The sequence below is a fragment of the Scyliorhinus torazame genome, chromosome 6, assembly GCF_047496885.1.
Source record: "Scyliorhinus torazame isolate Kashiwa2021f chromosome 6, sScyTor2.1, whole genome shotgun sequence".
NCBI lineage: Eukaryota > Metazoa > Chordata > Chondrichthyes > Carcharhiniformes > Scyliorhinidae > Scyliorhinus > Scyliorhinus torazame.
The window spans coordinates 125,005,159-125,022,891 of NC_092712.1; the positions used below are offsets into that span (position 1 = coordinate 125,005,159).

Below are 17,733 nucleotides of genomic sequence, written 5' to 3' on the forward strand. Positions count from 1 at the left end.
AAGGGGTCATGAAAAGTCACTGGCAAATAGGGTTAAGGAAAATCCCAAGGCTTTTTACACATACATAAAAAGCAAGAGGGTAGCCAGGAAAAGGGCTGGCCCACTGAAGGACCGGTAAGGGAATCTGTGTAGAGCCAGAGGAAATGGGCGAGTTACTAAATTAATACTTTGCATCAGTCTTCACCAAAGAGAAGGAATTGGTAGATGTTGAGTCTGGTGAAGGGTGTGTAGATAGCCTGGGTCACATTGAGATCCAAAAAGACGAGGTGTTGGGCGCCTTGAAAAATATTAAGGTAGATAAGTCCCCAGGGCCTGATGGGATCTACCCCAGAATAATGAAGGAGGTGAGAGGAAATTGATGTGGCCTTGACAGAAATCTTTTGGATCTTCACTGTCTTCAGGTGATGTCCCGGAGGACTATTCTCCAATTTTGTTCCTCTGTTGGGTAGCAAAGATAATCCATGGAACTACAGGCTGGTGAACCTTACGTCAGTGGTAGGGAAATTACTGGAGAGAATTCTTCAAGACAGGATCTACTCCCATTTGGAAGCAAATGGACGTTTTAGCGAGTGGCAGCACGGTTTTGTGAAGGGGAGGTAGTGTCTCTCTAACTTTATAGAGTTTTTCGAACAGATTACAAAGATGATTGATGCAGATAGGGCAGTGGATGTTGTCTCTGTGGACAAGGTCCCTCATGGCAGACTGGTACAAAAGGTGAAGTCACATGCAATCCGGGGTGAGCTGGCAAGATGGATACAGAACTGGCTAGGTCACAGAAGGCAGAGTAGCAATGGAAGGGTGCTTTTCTCATTGGAGGGCTGTGACCAGTGGTGTTCCACAGGGATCAGTGCTGGGACCTTTGCTGTTTGTAGTATATATAAATGATTTGGAGGAAAATGTAACTGGTCTGATTAGTAAGTTTGCAGACGACACAAAGGTTGGTGGAATTGCGGATAGCGATGAGGACTGTCAGGATACAGCAGGATTTAGATCGTTTGGAGACTTGGGCGGAGAGAAGGCAGATGGAGTTTAATACGGACAAATGTGAGGTAGTGCATTTTGGAAGGTCTAATGCAGGTAGGGAATATACAGTGAATGGTAGAACCCTCCAGAGTATTGAAAGTCGGAGACATCTAGGTGGACCGGTCCACAGGTCAATGAAAGGGGCAACACAGGTGGAGAAGGTAGTCAAGAAGGCAAACCGCAGGCTTTCTTTCATTGGCCGGGGCATTGAGTATAAGCATTGGCACGTCATGTTGCAGCTGTATAAAACCTTAGTTAGGCCACACTTGGAGTATAGTGTTCAATTCTGGTCGCCACACTACCAGAGGGATGTGGAGGCTTTGAGTGTGCAGAAGAGATACCAGGATGTTGCCTGGTATGGAAGACATTAGCTATGAGGAGCAGTTGAATAAACTCAGTTTGTTCTCACTGGAACGAAGGAGGTTGAGGGGCGACCTAATAGAGGTATACAAAATTATGAGGGGCATAGACAGAGTTGATAGTCCAGAGGCTTTTTCCCAGGGTAGAAGGGTCAATTACTAGGGGCATAGGTTTTAAGGTGTGAGGGGCAAGGTTTAGAGGAGATGTACGAGGCAAGTTTTTTACACCGAGGGTAGTGGGTGCCTGGAACCCACTGCCGGAGGAAGTGGTGGAAGCAGGGACGATAGTGACATTTAAGGGGCATTTTGACAAATACATGAATAGGATGAAAATAGAGGGATACGGACCTAGGAAGTGTAGAAGATTTTAGTTTAGACGGGCAGCATGGTGGGCACAGGCTTGTAGGGCCGAAGGGCCTGTTCCTGTGCTGTACTTTTCTTTGTTCTTTGAATGGAAGGGAAGATTTATGATGATGGCAGAGCAGGTTTGAAGGCGTTTGGGTTGGATTTGTGGTCATTCTGGCTCATGAGCAATGCTGGAAAGCACGTTTTGCCATTATTTGCTGTCTTACCAATGATTGGCAACCACTCCCTTCCCTCCACCGGGGCCCAATTCAATGCAGACTCTCAAAATTCTCCCTTTCACTCCTATGAAACCTTCTCTTTAATGCCTTGCCTCAAGTTTTAAAATCCCCAAAGTATTTGAACCTTTTTTGACAAACTTGCATCAAATGTAGTCAAACTACTGTTTTTCCCCATTGGGTATAAGATAAATTGCTTTCTTTAGTACATTAAGGGCCTTACATAGCCTTTGCCAAAAGTTTCTTCAGTAATTGTACATTCCGATTAGAAGAAAGGGGAATACCTGCTTGTTCAAGATGCTTGGTATACCTAATAAAATACTTTCTATACCTAATAAAACAATTTCTATATATTTAACCAACTTGGTGCCAGAATTTCATTTAGATTTTCAGCACAGTGTGATCCATAAGGATTGTTCTTGTCATATCCATTTATATGTATGCAAAAGGTTTCTAGCTAAAGAGTAACTTGTATACCTTTACAAAACGTTGCTTTTCAGTTGATGAACTGACTCCGATTGCGCAAAGAAATAATATTGAGTTTCCTGCTGTCCCTGCACGAGTTGCAAAGCCAATGGAGTCTTGACTGCTTTGGCCATATTCATCAAATGGATGACTGCTCTGTAGCCAAAGATTCTCTGGTGAATTGGCCACTGGGTCATATCCTGCTGGGTATCCTCTGCAGGTACGCCTGTAAGGAAGATATGAAGATAATGGGTGTTAACACTAACAATTGGGAGACGGTCACCAACAGCTGAGACCTTTTGGAGGCTGATGCTTGGAAGGGTATTGGAACACTTGAGCAGAAATGAAAAGGCTACTTTTGTAGCAAAAGTATTTATATGGCTCGTCCAGTTCGACTTCTGGTCCGTAGTCCAACTGCAGGATTGGTGATTTAAATGACTGCCTCTTAAAATTCAGCATCAACTGTCTTATTTGGAAAAATTACTGATGCATCCATAGCATTTGATCCATTTTTATTTGTCTTGTTGTTCCCACTTTGTTTTTTTTAAATGTAGTGTACCCTATTCATTTTTTCCAATTAAGCATGGCCAATTCCTAACCTGCACATTTTTGGGGCTGTGGGGGCAATACCCACGCAAACACAGGGAGAATGTGCAAACTCCACACTAACAGTGACCCAGAGCTGGGATCGAACCGGGAACCTCGGTGCCGTGAGGCAGCAATGCTAACCACTGTGCCAATGTGCTGCCCTGTTCCCACTTTGTTAAATGAGTGCACGTCGTGATCACTTAACCATGTGTGGAGAACTGCATTCCAAGAATGTGGCAGACTGTATCTATAGGTAATGATCTGCTTTTATATTTATATGGAATCCGTCACTTCTGGTCATTCCATATTTCCTGCCTTGTTAACCACCAGCTTTCTGGAAGCACTAATTGTTGTCATTGGTAGTGGAACCGAGATCTGAGGTCCAACCTGAATAAGAAATGTCTCTACAGAAAAAGTGGCATGAACTTGTGAATTTCATGCTCCAAGCAATGGTACACTCTTGATTGAATTACAGATCCCAACCGTATCCCAATAATTCTTTCTTCCCTAACACCTAAAGTGCTCTTTTTAAATGTTTTTATTAAGGCATCAGAAAATCTCAGAAATAACCAACACCCTTGCCTCGCCCTCCTTGTTGTGCCCCCCCCCCCCCCCCCCCCCCCCCCCACACCCTCTGTCTCTTTTCTTTTTTTAAGCCCCCTTGCTGACTTAACCATCTCCGAAGAAGTTGATGAAACAGTTTCCATCTCCGGGCAAACCCCTCCACAGACCCTCAAGATGAACTTAATTTTTTTCCAGCCTAAGGAATTGCGTAAGAGAACGGTAGAGGTGACATGAAGGTCTCCCAAGCTAGTGCCCTTACACGAGGCTGCTTCCATCTGCTCCCATACTGACCTCTTTCCCCCACTACCCACTTCCTTACCATGGTTATATTTGCTGCACAGTAATAATTCTAAGTTTGGCCAGGTCAGCCCGACCCCCGCTCTAGCAGCACCTTCTTTCCCCGCCCACAGAAACCCCAAGATAAATATATTGATCTTCCAAAAGAAGGCCTTTACGAAAAGAAACCTCAGGAGCACTGTCATCTTCACGAACTGCACCAACGCATCACCTAAAGGGCTCTTAACAAAATGGTACCAGGAAGTCTTTATTATAGATATTTTTAATATAGATATTTTTAATGTTATTGAAACAGATTCTATTGGCATCATTCATGAAGGTCAGCCATTTTGTTCTGTTTTTCAAACAATCAGACCATTTACAAGGAAATCTGCAAAATCCCAGTGAGCACCGTTTCTTGAATGCTGATCTGACTGTATCCAAGGTGGTAAAAGTGACGATTGGATGAGTGCATAGAACTATAGTTTGTATCGAGCTTTTCATGACTTGGAGTTTAACTGAACTGATTTGCTAATTTAATGAAACCACAGAAATGTGTAATGTACTTGATACTTCTGTCCTGTGGCGAGTTGGAATTCTTTGGAGTGTTGTGAAAGTTTACGTGGTTGGTGGAAAAAATATTTTTGGAAGGGGCAGGAAGAAATACGATCCAAGTATTTCTCCTCTATTCCTTCTCCAGTTTACAATCTTTTATAAAAAATAAAAAAATGTTGCTGGCAGTGTCTAAATCTTTTCCCAAACTAGCTGTCCTAAAACATTTTGAGCAAGACTATTAGTATTGTGCTACTTTGTATTGAATTAGTTTTACATATTCTTAATCAATGGTTTAAGACTGCTGAAACTTACTAGGTTCAATCCCAGCTCTGGGTCACTGTCCGTGTGGAGTTTGCACATTCTCTCCCTGTGTTTGTGTGGGTTTCACCCCCACAACCCAATGATGTGCAGGATGGGTGGATTGGCCATGCTAAATTGCCCCTTAATTGGAAAAAATTAATTGGGTACTCTAAATTTATGAAGAAAAAATACTGCTGAAATGTGTTCACCAGTGGACCATTTGGAAACAAAATGCTTCTCTAAATCAAGCCATTATTGAAGGTGAAAACCTCCTTTGGCACCACCCAGCCCCTCTTTTGGATTCCAAAAATTTGCCAAGATGGAAACCTAAACTTGAATTTCTAAACATTTTCCCTCTTTCCAGTCCGGAAGAATCATTGAAGCACAAGATAGTGATGTCAGTCAGGAACTGGAGAGTCAGTCTGCAGCATCTACAGTGAGTCGAAGATATGTCTTGCCAAGTGGAAGAATCATGCCGAACACAATTTTTGTTGGTGGAATTGACTTTGAGGTATGCTTGATATAATGTTTCTGTTTATGAAATAGTTTGGAATGTTTGCATTGCTCTGTAGAATAACCTGCAGTTCTTCACAGCATGTATCATGTGCACTAGGTTAAAAAGGTTTGTATCTGCTCAATCCACCCATGTCAAAAATGCACATTTACGTTTGATGGTGTTGAGAACTAATAGGATACTGAAATATTATTGGTACCCTTTAAAATGTGTTCTGTGTAAATGTATGTTAAATAAAACCAAGAGGTAAAAGCTATTAATGTAAAATACAATCCTACTGTCAGCATCTGTGTCGAGGGGAACAGTGTTAACGTATCGGGTCTGAGACCTTGCATCAGAATACTTGTGATGAAAGGACCTGAAATGTTAACTGTTCCCTTTGACAAAGATGCTGCCAGACCTGTTGAGTAGTTCAGATTTTTAGCATCTAGTATTTTGCTTTGTGAAAATGTATTGCAGGACATTCATATTTTGATTTGAAGAGTTTGATATTAATTTTTATCTTTGGATTTATGCATACAATCCAGACAGGTTGTTCCATATATGGAAAAACATAGCACATACAACCGACCGATACACCATGTATAGACATAGATGTGGACATAGGGTGAAGCATATGGACAGTAGAACGACTCCGTAGAGAAGATGCATGGAGAGATCGGTTTAATCCGAAAGAGGGTCATTCAGGAATCTAGTAACAGTGGGAAAGAAGCTGTTTTCGAAACTGTTAGCACAAAAGTGTTCTCACACTTTTATATCTCCTGCCCGATGGAAGACCAAATAACCTGGGTGGGAGAGGCCTTTGTTTATGCTGCCTGCTTTCCCAATGCAACGGGAGATGTCGATGGATGGGAGGTGGGTTCTCGTGATGGGCTGTGTTCATGACTCTGTAGTTTCTTACGGTCTTGGGCCGAGCAGTTGCCATACCAAGCTGTGATGCAGTCAGATAGGATGCTTTCTATGCTGCATCTGTAAAAGTTGGTAAGAGTCAATGTGGACATACAGAATTTCCTTCGTTTCCTGAGGACATATAGGTGCTGTTGTGCTTTTTTGGTCATAGCATTGACATGGGTGGACCAGGATAGATTGGTGATGTGCTCTTCTAGGAATTTGAAGCTGTCAACCATCTCCAGCTTGGCACCATTGATGCAGGCAGAGGTGTGCATGATACTTCACTTCCTGAAGTCAATAACGAGCTCCTTAGTTTTGCTGACGTTGAGGGAAAGATTGTTGTCATTACACCACCCCACTAGGTTTTTATCTCCCTCCTTTACTCTGACTCATCATTGTTCGAGATCTGACCCACTACGTTTGTGTCATCAGCAAACTTGTAGATGGAGTTGGAGCCAAATTTTGCCACACAATAGTGTTGTGTATAGGGAGTGCAGTAGGGGGTTAGGTACGCAATACCTTGCGGTGCCCCAGTATTGATGACTATCGTAGAAGAGGTGTTGTTTATCCTTGCTAATTGTGGTCTGTGGCTCGGAAGACGAGGATCCAGTTGTAGAGGGAGGTGGTCTTCGATTTTGGAGTTTTGATATGAGCTTGTCTGTGATTTATTGTGTTGAAGGAGGAGCTGGAGTTGGTGACTAGATGCTCCAGGGGTGGGTGTAGGGCAAGGGAGATGGTAGACGTCAAGGCCACTGGACGGTAGTCGTTGAGGCACATTGCCTGGTTCTTCTTTGCCATCGGTATGATGGTCTTCTTCAAGCAGGTGGGAACCTCAAAGGAGTAAGAAGAGATTGAAGGTATCTACAAATGCACCTTGCTAGTTGGTCCGCGCCGGATTGGAGTGCACGACCAGGGACTCCGTCAGGACCTGTTGCTTTCCGAGGGATCACTTTCCAGGCCGATCTGACTTTGGAAGCTATGCCTTATGGGTGTGCCCAAGGCTGCTGGGCAGTTGATGACTGTTGGTTTCCTGTTTGAAATGAACATTTGACTTCATTGGGGTGTGCTGTTGCCGAAGATTTTACTTGGCTTTGCTTTATTATGCTGTTTAAGCCTTGCTACAGCCTAGCTTGGTCTGGTATTGTCTCTTGGCATTTACTGATAGGTTTGTGGAGGTCGTATCCAGATTTCTTATATAGGTCAGGGTCACCTGTCTTGAATGCCTCAGACATTCAGTAGGGAGTGAATCTCCCTGTTACATCATGGTTCCTGGTTGGGGAACATACGTAGTACCTTCCTTGGCACGCAATCTTCTACACTGATGCTAAGATGGTGGTGGCATACCCGTTTAGGTTGGCCTCTTGAGTTCTTGAATATGGACCAGTCCACTGACTCCCAAGCAGTTGTGTAGGAGCTCTTTTGCCTCTGGCCAGCATTGCATGACCTTGTTAACTGGATTCTCCCACTTAGGTTTCCGCTTGTATGCCAGGAGAAGGAGCACAGTCTTGTGGTCCGATTTTTCCGAAGTGCAGTCGGGGGTTGGATCGGTAGGCGCCTTTGATGTTTGTGTAGCAGCGGTCAAGGATGTTGGCTTCCCTGGTGGAACAGATGTGTTGGTGGAATTTTGGAAGTACACACTTGAGGTTGGCCTGGTTGAAGTCCCCGGCCATCATGAACAAGGCCTCCAGGTATTCTGTTTAATTGTTACCTATAGCGGTGTACAATTCATCAAACGCCTTCTTCCCTTCCATCTTACTAGGGGGTCAATTACTAGGGGGCATAGGTTTAAGGTGAGAGGGGCAAGGTTTAGAGTAGATGTACGAGGCAAGTTTTTTTTACGCAGAGGGTAGTGGGTGCCTGGAACTCACTACCGGAGGAGGTAGTGGAAGCAGGGACGATAGGGACATTTAAGGGGCATCTTGACAAATATATGAATAGGATGGGAATAGAAGGATACGGACCCAGGAAGTGTAGAAGATTGTAGTTTAGTCGGGCAGTATGGTCGGCACGGGCTTGGAGGGCCGAAGGGCCTGTTCCTGTGCTGTACATTTCTTTGTTCTTTGTTCTTTGTTATCTGTGGTAGGATGCAGATTGGCATGATAGCAAAAGTGAACTTCCATGGAAGATAGTATGGACATCACTTCACAGTCTGGTATGCCATGTCGAGGGAGCAGTAGTACACCAGGAGGAGTTGATGAGGAGGTAAACCCCTCCACCTTTTGCTTTGCCTGATGACGCCGTGCGGTCCATCTGGTGTATTGAGAAGCTGTCTGGTTATATGGCACTGACTGCTGAGGCACAGGTGAGCCACCTCTCTGTGAAACCCAGGAGGTAAGTCTAGCATTAAGCTCGTCCAGCTTGTTTTCGATCGCTTGGATGTTTGCCAGGAAGTATATGCTGATGAGAGGAGACTTGAAATCATATTGTTTTAGTCTCCCCTGCAAACCATTGTTTTCCTCACTTCCTTGGTTGGCGGCTGCTTCTGGATGGTCCCAGGATCCGATGGGAGAAGCCTGACATTTTGGAAGGTAAGTGATTGTGTCTGGTGGAGTCTCAGGTGCTAGTTGTAATTTCGGGGAGTTCTCAATCTGTTTGGGTCCCAAGGTTCCACGAGGGCAGGTCTACCTTTCGGCATTTTGGGTCCTCGCGTGGGGTGTCTGCTGTCTCGGCGTGTCTCAGTATGGGTTTGAATCCCTGACGGGGTCTTCCTGGATCCGGCTAGGCCGGGTAAGGTGTTTGGCTCCAGCATTGGTGGCCTGGTTGGGTGTTCCTGGAATCAGGCCTGGTCAGGCCTCCACGTGGATTCCCCTCCTTTCCACTATCTGCCATTCAATCGCGGTGCTGGGCGGGCTTCTCCAGGTCGGGCCAGGTTTCGTGGTCGGGAACCATGTCGTGCACTCCAGGAGCATGGTCGATTCCTTAATGAGGTCGGGGCTGGGAGTTCCGGGTCGTGCCTCTTCCACTTCCAGGTCGAGGCCAGGGTAGGGTTGTTGGAGGAGTCCTACCAGGCTCAATCATGTGGGCTGGCCCACAGACGTCGGAGGATCTTCCGAACTGTAAGTAAACATAACTGAGGTCCGAGGTTAGAGATAGTGTAAGTGTTAAGTTTTAAAAGGTCAGTACAGTTATGAGATGTAGACCGAGGATCTGTGGGAGAGAGCTCACAGGAGCCACCACGCTCTGCGCCATCTTAAAATTCAATTTTGCACCACTAACCAAGAGGCCAATGGTACCTTTTCATTGCCTTTCCTCGAAGAAGTCACAGCCTTAACTTAGCAATCAGCTGTAACTCAGCACTAACCCAATCAACAAGGTCCAATTAGGAACAGAACATAATTTAGTGCTGCATTTCTCTGCTAGTTAGAACTAATTTTTGCTGCGATCTGCTCGATTTGCCTCTTCCACTTCCCTCCCTATTTCTTGTGCTTGATATATGGCTCAACATGTGGAAATTCTGCAAATATTGCCATACTGCCCCTCTAATTATATTGTGTAAAAATGACACCGAAATTAATCGGCTGTGCATGCATATAATGGATTTTCATTTTGGAAATGGGTATTATTCTAGATTGCAGATTGAACAGCAGTCATGTTCTCATTGGCATGATGTTGATAATTGTTCAACTGCCCAAAATTCCCTTTCAAATCTGAGATATAGGTGGGATCTTACCATATTTTTCAAATGTTGGTTCTGGTGAGAAATTGCATGAAATATTGAGCCCCTTTTAAAATTTAAACTTCTACCCATTACAAGCCGCACTTGTAAGGGCCTGCCACTGATTTGCTCTTCTCTGAGACAACTTGATCTCTGCAATCAGTGGGGTGCTCCATATAAACGCCTCCCCAACACTCAGCCATCCCCCTGCCAAGATTCTCCAAGGGTGCCCTGACCAAACTCCTTCATGGTATGCAGAGGATGTCCTCCATCCACGTTCCTGAAGGTGTCCTTCCACAAGTGGAAGTCAGTGGCAGCCTTGGTGAGTGCCAGCTTGCTGCAAAAAGAGGATGGGGCAACAGTGCAGCAAGCAGACTAATTTCTTTGTGTGGCTAGGGTAAGTCTGCCTCCTCGAGTCTCTTGCTCAATCCCATCATGCTGCCATCACACCTCCAGGCTCATCTCTCACTCAGCCACTTCACGGGTTCCCAACACCAATCATGTAAAGCTCTCCTCTTTTCACCACCAACACCCCAAAGTAGCTGATCTGCTCCTCACTACTCACATCTGCCCTCCCACGCATGTCGGACTTCGTCACCATCTGAACAGGCAGGACTCCTGCCTACACTTCCCCATCTAATTGCAGGATACACTCGAGCATAACCGATGAGTGGGCGCAGTCATCCGCAGTCCTGCCTGAGCTCATGCCTCACTGTTTGAGGAACGAGCCCAGAGTTGGCCAGCGAGGAGCAAGACCACACCTGTGCTGAGGGCAAAGTGGGAGCAGAAGATGAGGAGAACCCCAAGACCGCACCTGGGCTGAGGGCAAAGTGGGAGCAGCAGATGAGGAGAACCCTCCAGACGCACAGTCATAGTTCAAACCTCAAGTGAGTAAACATTCTCCCATCAGTTATCCCCCATGATGCACTAATGCCACCTCTTTTCCTTTGCACGTCAATCAATCGACCAACTCTGACCATCCTTGTGGCTTTCATAGAATTTACAGTGCAGAAGGAGGCCATTCAGCCCATCGAGTCTGCACTGGCTCTTGGAAAGAGCACCCCACCCAAGGTCAACACCTCCACCCCATCCCCACAACCCGGTAATCCCACCCAACACTAAGGGCAATTTTGGACACTAAGGGCAATTTATCATGGCCAATCCACCTAACCTGTACATCTTTGGTCTGTGGAAGGAAACCGGAGCACCCGGAGGAAACCCACACACCCACTGGGAGGATGTCACACACCAGCTGCACGTTCATGGATTGGAATCCCTTTTGGTTTTTGTACAGTAGGGGTGGGATGGTCATGCTGTAGTCTTCCAGGTTCGCTAGTCAGCGTACCTGGAGCGATTGGAGTGTCATTTGCGCGCTGGCCCTGGCACACCGGTTGTGCGGCCTCCTGTGTTGCCTGGGCCCCATTCACTGACTATCTTGACCCTCCCCAGCATCCTCATCGTCGAGGCCTGACGTTCATCCCCCTCCAGCATGTCACCCATCTGCTGTGCAATGTTGTAGACTATGCAGCAGACCACCACAATGTGGACGACTTTCCTAGCGCTATACTGGGAGGGCCCCTCCAGAGCTGTCCAGGCACCTGAACCACATCTTCAGGGCACCAGTGCACTGCTCAATCGGCATGGGCATCATCAGCCCCTCACCCGGGGGAGCACCTCTAAGGTATCTGGAACCATCAAGTGCGCCAAGATGGTGTCGCGCTCACTTCCTGAGTATCGGGCGCAGACCTGCATGATATGCATCTGATGGTCACACCAGCTGCACGTTTATGGATTGGAATCCCTCTCGGTTTGTGAAGACCACCCACTCCTGCACCGGTGCTCGTAGTGGGACATTACCCTCTGGACCTGGGGCATCCCAGCGATGGCTGGCGGTCATCCTTGCTACCTAGGCATCCTAGTGGGCTTGAAGTTGCCGAGTGGGCATACAGGGCCTCTGACTGTGCTGGTGCACCTATGTATCGAAGTCTGCGAGATTCCAGACCGGTCCCCACTCTGCTTCTGGAAGGACCCGTGGCAAAGAAGATCAAGGTGACTGTCACCTTGATGGCCACTGGGAGCAGATGTCCTCGCCCATACTCCCACAGTTCCAGGTGTGCCATGATCCAGCAGATATATCGTGGAGTCCTCAGCTGGAGTCGTTGACTACATGTCCAGTCCGGCAGTTCCTTGAATGACTGGCACTGCTGGTACACATGACGCCTAATGCGGCACCTCCTTCCCACCTCAGTCAGCCTGTTTGGCGGCTGTCTCTGTTCCTCTCTGGCAGGCTCCACTGCTGCAGGGCCCTCCCTGAGCAGCTCCTAGAATTCATAGAATTTACAGTGCAGAAGTCCTGTTCCTAAAGCCTCAGTGTTAAGGTGGCTGGCATGATGGCAACCATTCTTGGTTGGATTCTGAAATCCATTGCCTGCAGGGGGTGAAATGCAAACATGTTAGCATGGTGCGTACCCCCGTGATCAACAGCCTGCACAGTGGCCCCGACCTGCACTGCAGCACCTGTCCCTGCCCGGTGGCTGACCACTCCAGCTCTGCAGCTCCCGTCTGGCACTGCCCTCTAGGTGCTTCTGTGGGCATTGCCCTTGGGTGGCCTGTGTGATACCCCACCTGTGGGTGGTGCCCGATTGTGGGTGAGGTGGAAGGAGGGGTGGGTATGCCCATAATGCCCGGTGTTGCTCTACACGACCATGGGCCATGGTGAGCGGTCAATGGGTGCGCAGCCAGGTGGCTACTTCAGGCTGCTGCAATGGCAGTTTGTGCGTGGACACCCCGGGGGTCACCCCGACATGCCCCGTCTGCTTCGCCGGCGGATGATTTTTAAAACTGGACCTCTGTCGGTAATTCCTCGAGGCAGAGCATTGCGGGATCCCGGAGAGTACTGGGACAGGCCTATTAATATGCCAATGGCCTGTTAAGGATGTTCCAACAGCATTTACTGTACTTGAGCATAGAATGCATTCATGCCTCTGTCGAGGCACCGGAGCATGGCATTCTGTCAGATGGCCGGCGCCAACCTCTATTTTTGGCTGATGCCGAATTCTCTGCCCAATCGTGTTTTCCAATCTGGCATTGGCCGACCGAGAATCCTGTCTTTTGACACCTTTGTCAGATCTCTCCTGAGCTCCCACCTATCCCTGATCTTCCAATTTTGCTCCACCTTCTCCACCCCCTCTTCACAGTATTAAAAAAATCAAATTTCTTCTCTGGAGTCATTCAGACTTGAAATGTTATTCTCTCCCAAGGATGCTACCAAACCTTTTTTTATAAATTTAGAGTACCCAATTATTTTTATTCCAATTAAGGGGCAATTTAGCATGGCCAGTCTACCTAACCTACACATCTTTGGGTTGTGGGGTGAAACCCACGCAGACATGGGGAGAATTGAAAACTCTACATGGACAGTGACCAAGGCTGGGATTTGAACCAGAGTCCTCCGTGCTGTAGGCTGCAGTGGATACGTGGGTTTGACTTTTTTTTTTCAGATACAGGTCCCAGCAAACGTTTTGTAAAATAACAAACACTTCCCCCTTGTGTACAGCTGAGCTTGAATTCTAATATTAAATTGACTTTGAGGATCTCATTTTTCTTGACATCTGGCTTGAAAGACTGCCTGCAAAACCAACTATTTTAAAATTAACATAAGGTGAAGTATGTAATTAAAAGCGTTCTGGAGGAACCACACAAAATATAATGCTTAAAGGACGTTTCCCATTTGAAATTTTACTCCGTCATTGCTGTCAAATTTGAGGAAGGCTGAAGATACAAACTACATAAATATCGACCATTAGCATGATGCTTGTCAAAGGGGAAAATGGCTGTCTATGTCACATCATGGCACACAATGTTGACATTGATTTTTGGCAGGTTTAGTCCAGTCTGATCCACCTCCCTGTTTCAGTCCCCATTGAAAACAAGACTACAAAGTTGGTTCTCTTTCTTGAATTGATGATCTCTATTGGTGCCTGATTAAAAAGAAATCTGAAGCTCGTCAGAATGCCTGAATCACCTCTGGCTTAAGAGTTCTGAGGTGGTATCCCAGGAAATCTGCTTGTTTTAAATAAGTCTAGCTTTCCCTCCATTCCAAAGACTGCCTTGTTGAGGCTTGCATACAGTTTCCCTGCACATTTTGTTAATGTTCACTAGAATTCAGATTCTGACCAGTTAATAACTAGAACTACAGAATTGATATAATTTCTGCACTCAAAAATAGGTTGCAAATCCTCCTTTGGGAAGGGAGAAGAATCCTGCTCTGCTGAATGTTCAGAAATACAAAAGCAGGGAAAATCTAACGGATGTTTGTCTATGCAGTGTTAACAATTACTACTTCATTTTAAGAGCCCAGAGTAGATTCTCTGCCTGACTGCTTGGTTTGGGAAATATTGTGACTTCGCAGATCAATGAATAAAATGTACAAAAGTGACAAAATAATGCACCATGAGGTTAATTTTTGATCTTGCAAATGTTGAGATTTTAATATTTTGTTTTTGAAACACAAATATTTATGCAACTGTATTTGCAGACTAAGTCAAATATTCTACAACTTTTTCAATTGTAGATGGGTGAAGATGAAATGCGAGGCTTCTTTACAAGGTATGGTGCTGTGAAGCAAGTTAAAATAATCAGTGATGGAGGTGGTGTTTCCAGAGGGTAAGAAGTTTATTATCTAAAGAAGTGGACTCTATGCTTTGAAATATAATCCTGTAATTAGCTTAGATTTTGGATTTATAAAATGTATTATTGGCACAATGGAGCAGTTCAATTTGACATCTATTCGGTGAGGAAAAGTAAATACGGGTAGGCATGCTCTTCGGACCCTGCTAGCTCCTCTTGCAGCTTTGTATAGAAATTTATTTTAGTTTAGCTTTCCATGTGTTTTTTTTTTTTGGATAGTGCACTAGATGCATTGTGCATCCAAAACGCAGCCCATTACCTGGTGCCAGTGTTAAGACATCGCCCTGTTTTAGGCCAACTGGGAGAGGGGTGATGAATTCAGTTGTTTTTGATAGACATGGTAACTGACTATATAGGGAGAAAATGATCATCTGAGATAGTTTTAGGACCACAAAGGTGATATTCTCTGGTTTGTTACCTGAGCCAGTCACCAATTGCCATAGGGTCAAACAGATTAAAGAATTAAATGTGTAGTGTGGGAGGAAGTAGCAGGAACAGGACTGCCCTGCTATATCCAATGCTTCAACTTGTTATTGTCCAACAAAATTAATTTCTTCCTATCTGAACTGTTTTATCTCCCTTTGTTCAATCTCTTCCCACCTATATCCATGACTCTTCCAAGATCTGCTCTCACTTCAGGTGTTGCCCAGGAAACTGGAAACCATCTAATTTTCACCCAAAGACAGCCAACTCCTTTACACCCACAGGGCAGTCTTGAGAACTCTCTCTTCCTTAAATGGAAGCCCCCGTCAGTTCCCCTCCTGCACCACCTTCCACTGCTGTTAGAATTTGTTCTTGCATTGAGCAACAGTTCCTTCAATTCCACATGTTTCCAAATTAATTGTTACTTTTAGAAACTTTATGGTTCCTCGGGACTTAAATGTGTGGAATATTCTTTGTTCAGCTCAAGTTTTCTCACTCCCCTCTCTTCTTGTGGCTATTGATTGTACCCTTATTTTCTGTTCTTGCCCTGAACTAAAAGAAAACTGGGTTAATTTTCCTTTACCTCATGGTCCATCCCAGATTCTTCCCTTTCTCAACTTCACAGTTTTCCCTTTCTAGGGATAGTGTATTGATCACCACCCACTTAAAGTTTGAGTCCTGTAGCTTACCTTGGCTGCACTCCTTACCTTGGTAAGGCCACATTTGGAGTACTGTGTACAGTTCTGGTCGCCTCATTTTAGGAAGGATGTGGAAGCTTTGGAAAAGGTGCAAAGAAGATTTACCAGGATGTTGCCTGGAATGGAGAGTAGGTCTTACGAGGAAAGGTTGAGGGTGCTAGGCCTTTTCTCATTAGAACGGAGAAGGATGAGGGGCGACTTGATTGAGGTTTATAAGATGATCAGGGGAATAGATAGAGTAGACAGTCAGAGACTTTTTCCCCGGGTGGAACAAACCATTACAAGGGGACATAAATTTAAGGTGAAAGGTGGAAGATATAGGAGGGATATCAGAGGTATGTTCTTTACCCAGAGAGTAGTGGGGGCATGGAATGCACTGCCTGTGGAAGTAGTTGAATCGGAAACATTAAGGACCTTCAAGCAGCTATTGGATAGGTACATGGATTACGGTAAAATGATATAGTGTAGATTTATTTGTTCTTAAGGGCAGCACGGTAGCATTGTGGATAGCACAATTGCTTCACAGCTCTAGGGTCCCAGGTTCGATTCCGGCTTGGGTCACTGTCTGTGCGGAGTCTGCACATCCTCCCCGTGTGCGCGTGGGTTTTCTCTGGGTGCTCCGGTTTCCTCCCACAATCCAAAGATGTGCGGGTTAGGTGAATTGGCCAAAGATAAATTGCCCTTAATGTCCAAATTGCCCTTGGTGTTGGGTGGAGGTGTTGAGTTTGGGTGGGGTGCTCTTTCTGGGGGCCGGTGCAGACTGGGGGGAGGGGGGGGGGGGGCGAATGGCCTCCTTCTGCACTGTAAATTCAATGATAATCTATGATTAATCTAGGACAAAGGTTCGGCACAACATCGTGGGCCGAAGGGCCTGTTCTGTGCTGTATTTTCTATGTTCTATGTTCACGCCCTTGCATAACTACTCAATTCTCCCAGTTTCTTGGTCGCATGTTCTCAGTGCTACCTTGCATAAGCCTCTGATGTGTTCCTTTATTCCAAACTGAATTCCCTTCCATTGCGGTTGACAGGGCCCTTATCTTGTTTATTGTATTCTTGACACTTTGTCACCCATTCTGCTCTCTTCCAGAATCCCAGGATAGACCTTTTTATAGACTTCTTCTTGTCCTTCCATACCACCAGTCTCTGATGTGGAGATGCCGGCATTGGACTGGGGTGGGCATAGTAAGAAGTCTTTTAATACCAGGTTAAAGTCTCAACAGGTTTGTTTTGATTCACTAGCTTTCGCAGGGCAACTCCTGTAATTTCACCTAATGAAGGAGCTGCTAGTGATTTGAAACAAACCTGTTGGACTACCCTGTGTTGTAAGACTTGCTGCACCAGCCTCTATGATCAATAAATGATTTTCTGCCATCTCCAGCACGATGCCACCACCAAATACAACTTCACTGTTTTAGCATTCTGAAAAGGATTGACTGATCTATCCTTGATTCTCTCTTTCCCCCACCTTCCCCTCACTTGTCACCTTTTCATGAAAGCGCAAGAAATAATCATCTTTATTGTCACAAGTAGGCTTACATACACTGCAATGAAGTTACTGTGAAAAGCCCTTAGTCGCCACATTCCGGTGCCTGTCTGGATACAGAGGGAGAATTCCGAATGTCCAAATTACCTAACACCACGTCTTTCGGGACATGTGGGAGGCACCCAGAGGAAACCCACGCAGACACAGGGAGAATGTACAAACTCCGCACAGACCGTGACCCAAGCCAGGAATCGAACCTGGGAGCCTGGCGCTGTGAAGCAACAGAGCTAACCACCGTGCTTCCATATTGCCCAGAATACAGCATCTCTCAATTTGCCTCTTTTTAAGGCCCCATGCACCTTCCAGGTGAAATAAATTTATTTGTATTCTTTCAAGTTAGTGTATTGTATAGTGTCAGCCATGGCTCAGTTGGTGACATACACTCCTCCTGAGTCAGGTGTTCAATTCCCTTTCCAGAGAAGAGTGTAAGAATCAAAGCTGACGTGCCACTGCATTATTGAGTGTTGACAAATATTTAGTCTTCAATAAACATCAAAAAACAAGGGCGATGCTGTGGCGCAGTGGTTCGCACTGCTGCCTCCCGGCGCTGAGGACCCAGGTTCAGTCTGGGTCACATGTCCATGTGGAGTTTGCACGAAGTCTCATCCC

General features: G+C 45.8%; 1 protein-coding gene across 1 annotated transcript in view; it reads left to right on the forward strand.

Annotated features, from left to right (window-relative positions):
- Window positions 1-17,733, forward strand: part of dazl (deleted in azoospermia-like) — a 331,824-nt gene that overhangs the window by 102,124 nt on the left and 211,967 nt on the right. Inside the window, exons 3-4 of the mRNA XM_072510237.1 lie at window positions 5,076-5,222; window positions 14,345-14,436. Of these exons, the coding sequence (XP_072366338.1) occupies window positions 5,076-5,222; window positions 14,345-14,436 (239 nt within the window). The remainder of the gene's footprint in view (window positions 1-5,075; window positions 5,223-14,344; window positions 14,437-17,733) is intronic.